Source organism: Dermacentor variabilis, unplaced genomic scaffold (genome assembly GCF_050947875.1).
Source record: "Dermacentor variabilis isolate Ectoservices unplaced genomic scaffold, ASM5094787v1 scaffold_12, whole genome shotgun sequence".
In the NCBI taxonomy this organism is placed as follows: Eukaryota; Metazoa; Arthropoda; class Arachnida; order Ixodida; family Ixodidae; genus Dermacentor; species Dermacentor variabilis.
The window spans coordinates 44,334,799-44,351,249 of NW_027460280.1; the positions used below are offsets into that span (position 1 = coordinate 44,334,799).

At 45.6% G+C, this 16,451-nt stretch overlaps 1 protein-coding gene across 1 annotated transcript in view; it reads left to right on the forward strand.

Moving 5' to 3' along the window:
• Window positions 1–6,501: 6,501 nt before the first annotated feature.
• The window catches only part of LOC142565814 (uncharacterized), a 66,282-nt gene continuing 56,332 nt past the window's right edge, over window positions 6,502–16,451 (forward strand). Inside the window, exons 1-2 of the mRNA XM_075676352.1 lie at window positions 6,502–7,001; window positions 13,105–13,317. Coding sequence (XP_075532467.1) covers window positions 6,537–7,001; window positions 13,105–13,317 — 678 coding nt within the window. The 5' untranslated portion in view covers window positions 6,502–6,536. The remainder of the gene's footprint in view (window positions 7,002–13,104; window positions 13,318–16,451) is intronic.

Genomic DNA, 16,451 nt, shown 5'->3' on the forward strand with positions numbered 1-16,451 from the left:
GGACGGCCCCTTTTCCCTATTACGGTCCTTGCCCTGACAAAGTTGCTGCAACGGGCTGTAAGTGTAAAGAATTATTGCGCCCGTTAATGCAGGGTTCATAGGATATAGTTACTTGACCGGAGCCTGCACCGTGTGTTTGTGACAGGGCCGTATGCTCTCTTTTCATTCGGCATTACTCCACGCACGCAGGTATTTTCCTTAACGCAATTTATCCCTCGTTAAGCGTCCTCTCGAAGCCATAGAAAACGTGCCAGCATGCCGAAACACACTAGTACGTGAAGTAAATTGTGTTTCCACTTGATGATCAAAGCCATCAATGGCATAATTAAGCCTATTCTGGGGTGTTTCAAGGTCTTCGTCCACCACGAGCATTTCCCACTTTTGATCACTTGTGCCAGCTGCCAGCTAGTATGGTCTGTTGAAAGGAACAATTCAGCTAGCGTTTTCTTCCTTAGTTTTTTTTTTTTTAAACATACACATATGCTGGCGGTCTGCTTAGAAAAAACTTGGGTTTTCTGAGTAGCTTTTATGCACTGTTCTGCGTTGGCTTGAGTGGTGCCGCGCTGCTGCGCTATGCTATTATACTGTGGTACAAGTACTCAAGCATTGCAAAGCTAGCATCTGGGGTTGAATTCACCAAGCTTTTCGTCCGTAAATGCTCTTCGCTAAGAATACCAGAATTCACAAGAATGCCCTGTTACGGGTAATTCTAGCGTAAGAGCTTTTGCGAATGCGGTCCCTGGTCATCTCAAACACACGAAAACGCAGCAAAGCCGAGCTAAACATGTTGAGCCTCGGCTTACAAACAGCCTTCAGAACGTTGAAAAGCTGGCAAGTTAGAGGCGGACTCTTAGCTACAGCTGGGCAGCACGACGGAACACATAGATAAGACAGACGAAAAAATATAAGCGGAACATGTGGTCTACTCACAACCATTTTTTTTTTAGAGTGATATGGACACTCCTGGTGAATTTTCGCCGTCGTCGTGACGTTCCGCGCCATGCGAGTGCGAGGGCAAGTATGCAAGGCTGAGCCGAGAAGGATGGCGGCTTCATTCGCGCCGTCTTTCCGTGCCTCCAGTCCTGGGGGTCAGGTGATCGAGCCTACGCCAAGGGAGAAGAGCGCGCGTCTCCACCTTTAGCCCGGTCGTGGGGGCCCGTGGCTGTCCGCATTGTTGTTGTGCGCCTCTTGCAACTTTCTCGTTAAGTCTCGCTTTTCCCTTTCCTCCACCGTAGGGTAGCAAAGCTGGTATATTACCTTTTACGTCGCCCCATTTTCTCCTATTTCTCGCTCTTTTTTCAAGCGTCGCATGAATGTCTTCACTGCTGTATTAGTGAAAGTAGGCCACCAAGTTGTGCGGCATGCACTTCATACCGTACACATCCCGTCTTGCAGAGTGCCTAGAGACTCCTGCATCAAATATATATATATATATATATATATATATATATATATATATATATATATATATATATATATATATATATATATATATATATATATGTATATATAGGTTCCAAAAGTCAGTCGAAACGTGCTTTCGAAGTTAAAATTCACCATTGTCAGCCCTTTCCACCCATCCTCATCGAGTTTGAGCCGGTGTCGATCCCGTTCAGTGCATGGACGTTAGCTTTAGAACAGCCAACGAGTTTGTGCGCCCACTACCAGTAGACCTGAACTAAAGGATAAACAATTAGAACGAAGAAATCGGTGTTTTATAGTTCAGTTAATGTCATAGCAATTTGAAATTAACCACTCTTCACTTATTGCGGTGTGCACACGAGCGAGAAGCAGCGACACGGCGCACTGCCAACATGTGACGATATCGTTCTCGATCGAAGGTTGCCGGTCGCAATCGCCGTCGCTTGCATGAAAAGTGGCGGCTCTGCATGCATTATTGTGCTGACACATTTATTCGCCTTTTACGACAAATAGCCAACAAAGGGCAGCCCCTGCGTTTTGCAGCGGAAACAAACGCCTCACTCAGTTGTTGAAGTTGAAGTTTATTTCCCCACCAACTGTACAGTGTGTTTTACACAGAACAGTTGTGGAGTGGAAAGTGGGAAAAAAGCTGCGCTGATGCAGCTTGACTATCCCCACCTCCCAACCGTACAAGGCAGCAGAACGACAGCACTGCAACCTTCATACAGTCTCAACGTATGATGGAAAAAGAAGCAAAATAAATAAACAAAACTTGTACGATAATTGTCAAGCAGACATAATTATATGTGCCCTTGGGTACCTAAAGGTACATCAATCATTCACGCACAAAAAAACCAAAACCAACGAAAGAAACTTATTGAAAGGTAACATAACAGTAAGACATACTGTAAACGGAAAGGAGTGCTTGATTTCGACAGAATGTTTCTAGGCTTGTAGCGGATTATTTGAACGTGTTGAATAGCTGCCTTCATGAAAGGACATGCAAGTGATTTTCTGTAAGCCTGAACGTATTCAGTACGTGTGGAATGGTGAATTTTAACATTTGGAGACCGTAATTCGTTCGTATTCGGGGAATGTGCCAGTGTTCAGAATTTCTGATGGGACGCAACGAAATGTTCGGCTGTAAATGCGCTAAACCTCTTAAGTTTAGGCTATTTCTGCCAATTTCAGACCTCAACGACAACAATTAACAATTGAAGTTCACAGGCAACACTGAATTTTAAAGCCTCAAACTTCATAAATAAATGCGCAGTACTACATGCAGGCACGGACGTTATCGTGAGAAAGCTATGCGTGCAGTGTTCCCCTTTAACAATACGTTATCGAACGCGCAAACAGTATACGCGTGCTGAAGACCACGGAAAGCGAAGGGAACCAGTTGTGAAACTGAGCAGTAACAGACCTGCGTATGCATGGTATGTACATATACGGTCTCCCAGCTAGTCGCCATTTTCGAAGGGGCCCGGCCACACATGCATATCGGTTCGTCTCAGTGGAATGCCACGCTGCTCATATGCATAAAAGTGCATGTTTCGCAACATTTTGTGATTATTTCATGTCAGCGCAGCGTGCAGCGTGCTTTAAGCTGTATTTGAAGCGAACGATTGACATGGTGGCCGTAGGTGCATGTCGGTGTAAGCAAATACGCCGCTCGGGTAGACTGGTATTACGTCGTGGAATGTTGCGCCCTAACGTTCCTTTCCGTGAATACGCGAAATGTATTTTTGAGAGAGTGACATCGATTTAATAAAGAAAAAATCGAGCAGCACGTGTAAAAAATACGCCGCGAAAATTCCACGGCATCGGCGTCCGCTCGGGGCCGTCGTGTCCTTGCAGTGTGACAACTGTCCCACTATCTGCAGAGGAGTCATGCCGACGTGCTGTCGACGTCGCAGTCGGCGGACCGTCTCCAGACTGTTGCTGTCTACGCAGTGTGACAGGGGCGTCGACACTACGTAGTCCGCTGTTGAAGGAATTCGGCAGACCAAAATCAGCGTCGTCTGGGGCCTGGCGTGACCGGGCCTAATGTTTCCCTAGAATTCAAGCACAACCTTAGAGCATCTCAGCCAAATTATTGTTGCTTAGGTTTTTCACAAATAAATAAATAAATAGATAGATAAATAAAATCTCTTATAGTTTGTAATATTCCCCCCACAACTTCTAGGGCACAGGGGACCATGGGCCGAATTTTTTTTTTTTTTCGAAAGTGTTATTTCCCACGGGCCGATCACCTTCGCTAGTAATATGACCATCATAATGACAGGCTGGCATCTAGTCTTACTAACTATCCTGGCGTACACGTAGTGTTTTTGTGAATGCGGGCCCACACTGAAAGATACGCTAATTAGCTTGTAAACGAATTGCACTTTTTGATTACCATACGTCATGCTGGCGGTAGCATTCAGCGTGTTGGCTTGTCCTTGCTCAAAGCTTCTAATGGAAAAACGTAAGACGTACGTTATATTTCCATTAGATTTCAAACTACTTACGGGTTTAGATAGTTAAGTGTTCCGGTCTTTTATACCAAATTTTACTTGACCATACGCTTTGCCTTTCCGGCACCAAAAACATGCGTTTAATTGGCGCCATAACGTTACGAAAGTCTTGAACTCAGCGCTGTGCTTTGAAATGCCCGATAAGAGCGCAGACGAGCGTAAGTATGACATCAACACGGGATGTGCCCCGTGTTCTTTACTCTAAGCAAGTTCCTGATTCTCGAGTTTTTTACTGCTACTACTCTTCGCGCATTCCTTTGATGTTCCTCACTTTGATCTTCGCGTCGTTAGCGCCTTGCAGGGTCTCATTTGTGCTTCTCTTAAATATTTTATGCTGCACAAGACCTCGTACCGAAATCTAGTTGGAGGCAAACAGGTCGAGAACACGCTAAGTATATCTACGTGAATGACTGCAGCAGTCTTTCGAAATCTTTGTGCTAATATTAGTAAGCACGTATCGTTCTTCGATATGTATACGGAAAAAAAAGAGAGGGGTAGGTCCTATAGAAAAATCCTCAGCAATCTTCAAAAAGTAGCGTGTGCACAATGCGATTGAGTAATTCGGAAGCTCCGGCTAATCGTGATATAGAACTGTGTTTCACGAATGAGCTGGCCACTGACAAACATTTCTTACAAACCGAGAGCCAAGCTCACAAAGATCTTCGTTTATAAGTGTACTTTGACAATCACCGATTCTTTGCCATTGGAAAAAAGGAGTACTGGTGCGGATATTAGTAGATTAATTGTGCACGTACTAACATTCCTCTGAAAGAAAAAAATTATTGCGTGAATGTTATTTAATTTTGGAAGCACTCGTCAGTGACCTCTGAGGTTCAAGATTATTTTAATTGCTACGCTGACAAGCTGCTTTGTACCTGGTTGAAGCAACGAATGACATTGCATTGCGCTATTTAACGGCAGATGGTTTTGAAAAAACAATAGGCTGCCAAGGCTAGCAACTATTGCTAAGATCCATTGAGTGTGCCAGTAGCGATTCGGATTATACTCAATACATCGCGCGAGACGTGGTGGTCGTTCCGTGTTTTTACTTTTCCTTATAGCCGAAATAAATTTAAGCCTATATTTCATGCATTATCTTGACAAAGCAAGAGATGATCAAACTCGCTCTTAGTTCCTAAACCTGTATGTTCGTCGAGTTCTTTTTATGTCCAGCATAATTAGGTTATTTACCACTGGGGTGTCTGCACTCACTCTATAAGCCCTTCTCGTCGTTTCCGGCATAAAAAAGAAGGAAAAAGCGCAGATGTCAGCTTTCGTGCAAAGCAATTAAAGGCAAGGCAAAGCAATTCCTGCATGAAAAGCATAGTGAACGCCTTCACGTTTACCGGGACGGTTCTGGTTCCTCTAAAAGCTCAGCTGGTGTATATCATTATCAAATTCAAAACAACTAATATTACGTCATCGATGGCTGCAGAAGTCGTGTCTATACATGCTGCTCGGCAGATCATTGCTCAGGAGTCATCCTAGTCATGATTGGTCCATCTTTTGTAATTTGAAGGCAGCCCTCCCATATACTCTGCCACGGTTCCATCACGGACCTACCGAACAGCTAATCGCAGACATCCGACCGCTTCACCACCGCGCGGGGCTACTGGCTGCCCCGCCCCCCTCCCTGCTTCTTCCTTCTCCTTCTCGTCCTGTCTTAGGGTCATATTCACTCAGTTTCTCTCAATACGTTGTCACTACGTAGAGGTGTCATGGTAGTTTGCTATCAAACAGAAGCCTCTTTTCTTTTTTTTGGGGGGGGGGGATTTCTTTTCTTCATTTATGACTATTTCTTTCAGCAAAACAGCATTATAATTAACATTATGCGGTAACCATTGTCTCTAACATTGTCAGGCATAAGAAACAAGTTTAGCACTCGCTTTCCCTTGAACATCCAAGAAAATAAGGAATGCTCAATTGATAATCAATCAATCAATCAATCAATCAAGTGCCTACTCTCTTGTGCAGTTAGCACTTAATATTTTTCCACGATACATCTATGTTTTAATTCTTACATCAGCATCTAAAGAAACAAAAGACACACAAAAAGATAAAGACATGAAATGATCAACAGCTGCCTAACAACATCGTAATTATAAGCCTCAAGGTTCCAGACTGACGATTCTCTTGTTCAGCCACTGTTGATCACAATAGCATCAGTTTCACAATACCGTAGCATTAACTCTGTAATGTCCAACCTACCTACCATAACGTATACGCTATACGTTGAGTTGGATACCTAAAAATTCAGATTTAAGCGCGGTAAATTCGACGCTTAGTATATACTATCGTTTTTGATACGCTGGAGTGAGCCTTAGTTTAGGGAAAAGCAATAGTTAATGAATTGTGACACTACAAAAAGATTTTTAACCCAAAGAACATTTCACTTACTTTTTGTATAAGCGAACATTTACTCTCCCCGCCCAGAAAGAAAGGTGGACAAGTGGCTCAAACTTTCCTTAACATGAAACAATTTTTGGACATCGCAGGGTAAATCGGCACCGCAGATGCCAAAGGTTGCTTCATGTATACGCGTGCCTTCCAGGGCGCCATCGGCAGCAACAAGCTCGGTGGCCCTGGCGGCTTCGGCTCATGGGCAGCGCTTGCAGCGTCCGCAAGCGCGGGGCCTCCAGGACGGCTGACAGCGTGGACTCGGCAGGCGTGCACTGGCCGTACCTGAGCGAGCGGCTGGAGCAGCACCGGGGCGGAATCAATTGCCTGTCGCTGAGCGAGGACCACTCGTTGCTGGTGTCCGGCAGCGAGGACGGCCGCGTGCTCATGTGGAGCAGCCAGTCGACGCCCGTCGAACTGCTCGGCACGCTGAGCGGCCACGAGGGCTACGTCACGCACTGCACGGTGCACGGCAACTTTGTGCTCACCGGTTCCGCCGACGGCACGCTGCGGAAGTGGTCCATCGTGGACGCCAAGTGCGTGCACGTCTTCGTTGGCCACGGCGCCCGCGTCAACCGGGTGCTGTGCACGGGCGACCTGGTGCTCAGCACGTCACACGACAAGACGGCACGCGCGTGGCGTTTCAACGCCGACCTGGACGAACAGGTGCGCCTTCCCTGCTCCGCAGGAAAGGTCACGCGGGGGCTCTCTGAAGCTTTCCTTCGGCTTCGTGTGATTTCCTTTTCCTGCCATGCTATGTCTTGTGATACCTTGCTCTCTCGACGGAGAAGTTTATTTCTAGATATTATTAAATAAGTAAGCTAATTTACCATATACTATATAAAAAAATTCACACTTGAAGCGCAAGTTTGGACATCGTCTCTGCTGTGCGCAATTTACAGGGCTGGCGTGGTGCTGCCCAACGTATGTTTGTGTCTTCTAAGGGTAAGACAGAAAGAGAGTAGACGAATTTTCGCCAACGGCTTCGCCATGATGTCCCCAGTAAAGTCCAAGTGCGATGAGATTCAGCAGCTTGCTAGCCGCGTGTTTCGGGTACGAGAGCAGGCATGCGAGAGTGAGCCGAAAAGGATGGTGGCTTACTGCACACCGTCTTCTAGCACGCCCAATGTTGAAGAGATTGCGCAATCGCTAGGAGAGGAGGGCGTGCGTCTCCTCCTCTAGCCCTGCCGTAGCTGTTCGCGCGTCTGAGCGCATACGTTGTCCGCGCGCCGTATGCTGCAGGGCATCTGCAGAGGGCGCTAAGGGCGAGCCGACAAGCCTGGCAGTTTCTTGAGCACTGTCTTCCCACCAGCCTAGTGTTGGCGATCATGTAATCTTAGTTATGGAGACGCGGCACAGTTCAAACGGTAAAGCAATCGGCAGCACGAAGCATTCGCTTTGGGGCTAGCATGGGCGCTCCACGCTGCCGGCACTCCTCGTCACGCCAGCCTGGTGACAGCGAGTGCTCGCGGTCATCGAACAAGTTTCGTTTGCCTGTGTGTGCATGATTGTTTAGTTGGTAAGTGAATGCCTGTTTAGTTAGTAGGTGAATGTTTAATGCCATTCATAGAGACTGGCGTCGTCCCAGCTGATGAAAGTTGATACGAGATAAAAGCTTAAAAGCTCTAGAAAATGGCCACTGGACATCAAAACGTCCTTCTGGAACCCTGTGGTACCGTAGTTGTCAACAGACGGTTCCCGCAACTAGTAATAGGTATTTATGGGTGATGGGGTAATAAATATATTTTATGTCCATGGAAAGGGCTAGGTGACTTGGCTAGTTTTCAAGAAGTCGATTACCTACTCAGAGTTCCTTATTAAGAAGGTATCATTAACTGGGAGACACCTCAGCTTGTCTTCTAGAAAAAGGGCTACTGGATTCTGCCAGGAGTCATTTTCTGATACGATCACCCTTAGGGGAACGTCAATGTTAAGCGTTTTCATATAAACAAAACCATCATCTTATTGTCCTTTGTTTTCCCTTAGTTCCTCAAAATTGAATTTCTTGCAAAGCCTAATAGCTGAGGTTTTTACCTTGCTCAGTGACACTCCAACGTGGAGCTTGAATACTGTGCCAACTGCCTCACTGTCTTTGGCACCAAACACACTTGTTGAAAGCACACAGAAGCCGCCATCCTTATCAGCCGGCACAACACAAAGAGTGTTAGCACTCAAGTACTCAGCAACGTGTTTAACCGAGTTCTTGGGGCGTGCTCGCTTAGAGCAGGCTACCACGTCGACACCCTGGCGTGTCAGAAACAATGCGTGGAGCAGTGCCTTACGATGCAAACCTGGACATCTGCCTCACGAGAGCAAGTAGATTCTCCGGTCTCCTCTTCGTTTCCACGGTAAACTTTGCCCCTAATGACAGTGCGTCGTGGATGTTGGCTGGAAGATTCACCTGTTCTGTGGTATGCACAGGGTATAATGCAAAGGTCCTTTTTTGGGTAGACGGCTTCTGCGCTGTCTTAGCTGAGCTTGCCACTCACATTCCGTCCTCTGGGCGAGTGGACGAGAGAACGTACGCAAGGTCTGGTCGAAGTTTAATGTGGAAACAAAGATGAGACCGGAGGATCTACTTGCTCTCGTGATGCTAGTGTCCAAATACGCATCGGGAGACGCAGCTCCACGCATTTGTTTAGGGTGTCGACGTGGTAGCCCGCTCTAAGGGAGCATGCCCCAAGATCTCGGTCAAACTCGTTGCTGACTGCTTGAGTGTTAACTGTCTTTGTGTTGTGCCGGCTGATAAGGAAGGCGGCTTCTGTATGTTTTCAAGAGGTGTGTTTGGTGCCAAAGCCAGTGAGGCAGTTGCCACAGTATTCTAGCGCCACGACGGAGTGTCACTTAGCAAGGTAAAAATCTCAGCTATTAAGCTTTGCAATAAATACAGTCTTGAGAAAGTAAGGGAAAACATAAAGAACGGTAAGAGGTTCTGATGGTTCTGATCTGACGGTTCTGTTTAATATGAAAACGCTTAAGATTGACGTTCCCCTAAGGGTGATCGCATCAGCGAATCACTCCTGGCAAAATCCAGCAGCCCTTTTTCTACAAGACAAGCTGAGGTGTCTGCCAGTTAATGGCGCCTTCCCAATAAGGCACTCTGAGGAGATAATCGGCTTCTTGAAAACTAACCCCGAAAGAAGTCACCAAGCCTTTTCCATAGACATAAAAGGTCTTTATTATTCAATTTCCATAGAGACTTATCTTTAATTGTGGAACAGTCTGTTTACGATTATTGTATAATAGGGTTCCCGAATGGCGTTGAGTGGCCATTTTCTAGAGCTTTTAAGCTTTTAACTCGTATCAACTTTCATCAACTGGGATGACGGCATTTATCTACAGAAAATAGGAATACGCTTACGCCCTTGCATTGCTCCCATACTCAGCGATTTCTTTTTATCCAGAGTCGGCGTAAACCTCTCTGATAGACTTGTGCAGACCAAAGTGTTAAATAGCTTTCTGCTATGTTGATGATTTTTCGTTTGTTATTGATTGCTTTTCAGATAAAGTGGACGGTCAGGTAGCCCAATTCTGCCAACTATTAAGGAGTGTCTAGCTCCCCTTGAAGTCACCTATGAAATCCACAAGGTGCCATCTGGTTTCTCGACCTTCGTCTGTCTTGTTCAGTGGGGCACACTTGCTGGTGCTACGAAACGTGGACTAGTAAGCCTCTCCTGACACATAATTCAGCGCATTCCAAGCTGATAAAAAGAGGGATAGCCAAACTTCGCTTTAAAAATGCTCTGATACAGTCATGTCATCATGCTATGTTCGCCATTTTTGAAGGTCAAAGCAAGCTGTTGACCAAAGCAGGCCATCCGATACCAATGCAGGTGTCAGTGGCAGAATGTTTGCTGAAAGGTTCGCGGAAGCGCAAACGGCAGTAGAACGACGCACTGGCCACTCGCAGGAAAACAAGTGTGACGTCGTATACTCACGTTTTCCACCATTTGAAAAAGGATGCACAGAGAGCGAACATCCGAGTCGTTTTTTCTGCTCCTGATTAGCTGTAGAGAATTTGTAAACTTACCCTAAGAAGGAAATGCAACCAGTGTATGAAAAAGGACATATGAACAGGCATGTTGATTGCACTCGAGCTGTGCTACACAAGTTTCTCTTGTCGTGCCATGGCGTCTACATTGGACAGACCGTAAGGTGCATTAATGATCGCTTGCGCGAGCATAATTACACTGTTAACCAGAACATTTCATTAAGTGGGTTCCCTGCCATGCATTGCAATACTTGTAGACGCAAACCAGTTTTTAAAAAATTCGACATCATAGGACGCAGTCACAATTGACTGACGCGCGAGATTATTGAGGACCCGCCGTGGTTGCTCAGTGGCTATGGTGTTGGGCTACTGAACCCGAGATCGCGGTATCGAATCCCGGCCGCGGCGGCCGCATTTCGGTGGGGGCGAAATGCGAAAACACCCGTGCACTTAGATTTAGGTGCACGTTAAAGAACGCCAGATGGTCTAAACTTCCGGAGTCCTCCACTACAGCGTGCGTCATAATGAGAAAGTGGTTTTGGCACGTTAAACCTCATAATGTAATTTTAAGACTATTGAGGCTGATGCGATTACCGAATGCGTCAAGGTGTTCGTCAGTGTATGCTCATTATCTTTATCAGGCAAGGAACTTGACTTTCTAAGACGGTCGGCACGTATTCAGTGAACTGCAGTCATGTGTTTCTTGTATGGTTGTTTCGATTGTTCTTGTCACGTGTGCTATCAACGGCCCATATAACGTACAATAGGGTCACGGAATACAAGGAGTTGGAAGTTAGCGCTCATCCTGCCACTTGCCTTTTTTCCTTTGATACACAAACTGTTATTTCGGTTAGAAGAGGGGGTCGCTTGCTAAAACCGCGTGTAACAAAAACGTGTAACACAATTATTGTTTATATCTTTGCAACCATATACCATCTACGCACCTTCTTTTGCATGAATGTGTAGAGGGGAGAAGCCATTACCCAATCATGCATATGTCGCATGCGCAGATGGTACCGTTGTAGTGCTACGCATTATACAATTGGAGCTAAATTTAGCCCCGCGTGCGGCGTTCAGAGGGGCATAGCTCGACAGTGTACGTTTGTCGATACGAGCGGCAATTTTCACTCGGGCTGCCGAGAGTTGTTCTCGGTGTCATCGGTCCGACATCACGATTGGGTGGAACCAACTCCTTCGAGCAGTTCTAGCGCAAAGCGCTTTTCCGAATACCGTGCGAGGTTATATGACACTGTGGAGCACCGATACCAGTGGTGCTGGATGGTTCAAGCGGCATCTGTAATGAAGACGAAGCTTCTATGCGGCTCGCTACAAATAATCCGATAATCAGCCGCCTAAACTTTATTGAAGAAGCTGAGAAAGTGTCTTAGAGAAGACGTTTGTGATTAGTCAATCGAGAACCAGTGGCGCTATCATTCGCTCATATATACATACGGCGTTAGTTTGCATACAATTCCTTTTATTTTTTTATTAATTTTTAGTCATTTCCCACACAAAGCGCAGCTGCGCCCCTTCGAGCGGAAATTGCATACTTAAGTTGAAAAGTTGAGCTAGGTAAGGAAGAAACTTTCACCAATAATTTATTTTATATTTATTGCCCACGCAGTTATTGCAGAAATAAAGCTCGGTAATAATGAAGTCATACCTATCTTAGCTATCTTAGCTATCCATAGAAGCGTTCATTTCGAGATATTAGTTTTCACATTTTGAACGTTGTTGTTCCATTCAGTTACATCCTGCAGCCACAGACAAGCTACTACGGCGCAATTAATTGTAGCTCAGCCACGCCGCGCTAGTCTGCGGACTGAATCAGGGATCGTGTGAATCCAGCTTACTCCTCACATGTAATCCTTCACAATCTAACATTTTAAATGCTTCTTCTAAGCAAGCCGTGCGTAGCATTACGAAGGTTCTGGCTCTTTGTCTGGGATCCTTCTTAATCGGTATTCTTCCGATTTCCTAAAGAAAAATCGTAGTAGCCCCCGTGCAACCTCTGTAGATGCCTTGATGTATTCACGCATGCGTCAACCCCTTGACGACGCAACTTAGGTAATGTAATCACTAGAACAGATAAGCGGTGCTCTCGATTAAAGTAGCATAATGAATTCCAAGGGAAAGGGAGCGCAGTTAGATGGCACGGGATCAGTTTATCTGATGAGATTAGGAAATGGACACGGCTGACCCAAGACAGACGCAATTGGGCGTCGCTAGGACAAGCCTTTATCCTGCAGTAGGCATAAAACAGGCAGAGGATAATGAGGGAAACGAAATCAGTGGCGATATTTGTAATGATAAGCCCTGTGTACGTTTCGTTCGATTACTATAATAGTTAAGGGCGCGAAACCTGGTTCCTTGTGTTTATTTGCCGATACTTTTCGTTAGGCAGTTGTTGTTTCGTCTTCGTCATACCACCTCTTCAGCCTCTCCTTCACACTCAGCATTCGGTGGAGAGCCCCGCCACCACCACTGAATCGAACTCACACCCATGCAATATAAGGGGCACTTTGGAGCCGGACGCTTTATCTATAGTGACTTCCGTGTTTGGCGAATTTCACTCTGATAACTGTGGGGTCTGTGCGTACATTTCTAAGTCTACTGCAGGTAATATACCATAGCGGCAATATTGTCTGCGTCGCAAAGACGCAGTTGTTGTTCAGAAGATGGCGGTATCCGTTGTGGCAGCATGCTGTTGTGGCAGTTAATGAGTTCAAAGCTAGAGGAATTGAGGACGTCTGCAGATTTTCATTTTTTTCTCTACAGGAAATGGAAGAGCAGCGGCTGCTGCGTCAAGTGGCAAGCAGTGGCCGAAGCAGTCGACACAGTAGCGCCACCAAGAAGCGGTCAGACAGCCAGGCGAGCACCGTAAAGAATGACCCCGAAGAGGACGACACCTCCACCTCCTCGGGATTCTCGGAGGGGGCTGACTCCAGGTCGCGAACTCACAGAGTCGACGACCGCATCACCGTCTTTCGAGTAAGGAACAACGACACTTGCTCAATGCTCTCTCTATAGCAAGCGCCTGGGGCCACTGGAGATTCGGTAGTCAACAAGGCGACCACCTACCAACTGGCATCGTATTAGTAAATATCTCCAGCAGCAATAACAACATGTGGTCGCCAAAATAGGGAGAATTCGCAGCACAAGATTCCACTGTTTACCTTGGAATGTTGACACGCGCGCTCTCTGGACCACTGTGAACAGGCGAATACGCTGCCACTTTTTTTCCTGCTCGCTAGAGCGCACTCAGAACAGAAGACAATATGGCAACGCGAAGCGTTTTCTTCGACAGTTTTTTTCTTGGCGGGTCAAGCACGGAGTGTCTGAGTCAGGTGTTGTTTACTACATTGACACAATAAGAGGATATGCCACTGATAACCCGCTATAAAAACGATTCCTGGCTACAGCACTGTGTAAAAAAGAAAGCATGAAAGAAAAAGGCAAGCCAAAACAAGCTATAAGCATGTCACCGCAAGCGTACGTACAGTTCTGTACCACGTATATCATGGAGAGGATATGAGCCATAACTTCTAAGCCATCAGCGGCTTCTTGAATTGCTCCTGGGGACCATGATACGGGATATCAGGATAGACTACAACAGCGGCTGCTTGTTATCAGAAGAGCAAGCAGCGCTTCTCTCGATACGGAGAGTAAAAGTTTGGTCAGAGGGGGCGAGGGGCTAGCTGAGTAAACAGAGGCGCACCTTCTCTGGGGTAGTTGAGGCAGACGGGAGCAGCTTGAGTCACCGTTTACAGGGTGACATGGATGCTCAATTATAGTATATTCACCGTTGCCTCCGAATGTCTGTTGTGCCTGCTTGTGCGACACTGGAATGTCTAGCAGGCTAGTTAAATAATTTCTTTGTCTTTACTACTTTTATTATGAACAAAATCATGCGCGCTCGGGAAAATACGCGCTCCCGGCTGACTTTGCGTTACTGTAGTTCACAATGACGTCAAGTATGGCCTCAGAATGATGCTTATCTAATCTTTAAACCGCTTACTGCAGTTTTTTTTTCGTTATTGTTTTAACACATTCCGGAATCTTCGTGTCGCAATCACATGATGCTTTATAGATTTTCTTTTTTGACGGAAGGGAGGAGGTGAGGGGACAGTATGCCATGCCTGAAAGCTTCCGTTCTTGCCTAGCTTGTTCAAAGTACCTTCTCACATGTTTCTACAGAGGCAGCTCTTTTAGTACAGGCCTGCAAACTTGGGGTATGTGTCTTTGCGAGTACAGATGTTTTATTTTTTTTTGTTGATTTTTGCTTTATTTGCCAGCAGTTTCATTTTACTGCCGATTAGTTTGTGGATAAGTTGCTCTAAAGTATTGCGTTTCCATTCGCATTATTCTATTATGAAAAACAATAAGAATTCACTTGCAATTCGCTAAGGAAGTTAATTTGTTAATATTCAATATTGACAATATTCCCTTACTTTCTGCAAGAATTTAATGTGCACTGCTTGCCGCAGTGGACTTACAGTGAACACTGTGGCAACTTGCACTTGCATTCATGCACAAAAAGAACAGGAAACAGCAGACTTCAGAAATTTCTGCGGCTCCGAATACGTTTTGCTGCGAGAACATCTTACAAAACACTCCTACAACTTCTACATAAGGACGAAACTCGGCGAAAAAGAAGACGTCAGCGGCATGACAACGACTGCACAACGACACGCGTGACAGGATAACTGAAACAGACGGCGAGAACCCGGTTTAAACCTCATTGTCACTTGCCGCAGTGCAATAGAGCGGATGTACGAACAGTGAAAATGATGTTTGGAACTCATAATTGGTGTCGCAGTAAAATACAACAATTTGCAGACACTAATTCCGGCGCAGCTGTGCGTTGGACGTGTTGGTTAGCCTATAGTTATCGAACAATGTGACGCCAGCAGGCAAAGACAAGAGGAAGGTTTGGACACCACGCTGGGCTAACATCAACAGCTGATGCTAGGAAAATTCGCATAACTCTCAAGAATTACCTGTTGAAGTTAGAGCATCGTGGTGTCTACGGCTCCATGTTGTCCTTATTTCCTGGCACTGTAATTCTCTCCAAATTCGCAGACTTCATTTTTTGGCATATATTACTACTGGAGATATAAATGTCAGTAGTAAGCATAATTTTAGAAAACAGTAACGGAATCGGTCAACAGTGGCTGAAGAAAACAAGAACACCAACCTGGAGCAAGAACACTTCGCCAAGGCAGCTCGTGTTCGGACTCTTGGCAGAGGTGCTTGCTTTGTTTGCATAGCGTTGATCAACTCAAGTGTCCATCTTCCTGTGCAACCATTATCTAGTTTGAATTATATAACGGAAATTGGGATTTCTCGTAATGTACTTAACACGTGGAGTGCATAGTTAAAGCAGCTTATGAAATTTGGCCATGCAGCACGTATTCATGCAATCTAACGTGACAGAATTACCACAAACAACAGGTTGCTTTTCTTTTTAAAGTTTCGTAGCTTCCGTGAAAAGCCTGAATGGCTGACTTTTTTGCGTTTTTGATCTTTCTTCGCTATTTCTACGCCACCTTTTATGTTGGGCTCCTCTTCATCGGTCCAAGCTCTGCCGGGTCGTTGGAGGCGAGGTGTAAGCTGCTTTAAAAAGCAATTTTACGTCCCAAAATAGATAAGACAACTCGTAATCATTAGGTTTCTTTTTCTATTTTCAGCGCGCATTAACACCAGAGGAGTTTAGTGTAACGACAGATGGGAATGCAGCGCGAAAATTACTAGTACTGTACTTTTTGATTAAGGTGTTTCAATTATTTCCCATAATATTGTATCAGGTGGTGAAAAAAGTAATCGTAAAGCGGAAGCAGGTCATTCCTCCTGCCACCAAGAAGGTTTCCTTTCTTTTCTTTTTTTTTTTTTGTTGTTTATCGTACGCATGGACTCTCAGGCATATTCTGCGCGTGACCCATGTTCATGGTGACCTGTGCGTATGAAAATACACTAACCGAGCATTACACGGACCACATCCTTGACCTATCACTTTTTTTTTTCTTTTTAAAGGGGGCCCTCACCCCCCGAGCTTGGTGAAATAACATAGTCCGCAGGTTGCATACGCTGCTGTGAATATCTCAGCCAAGTTTTGTAATGATACG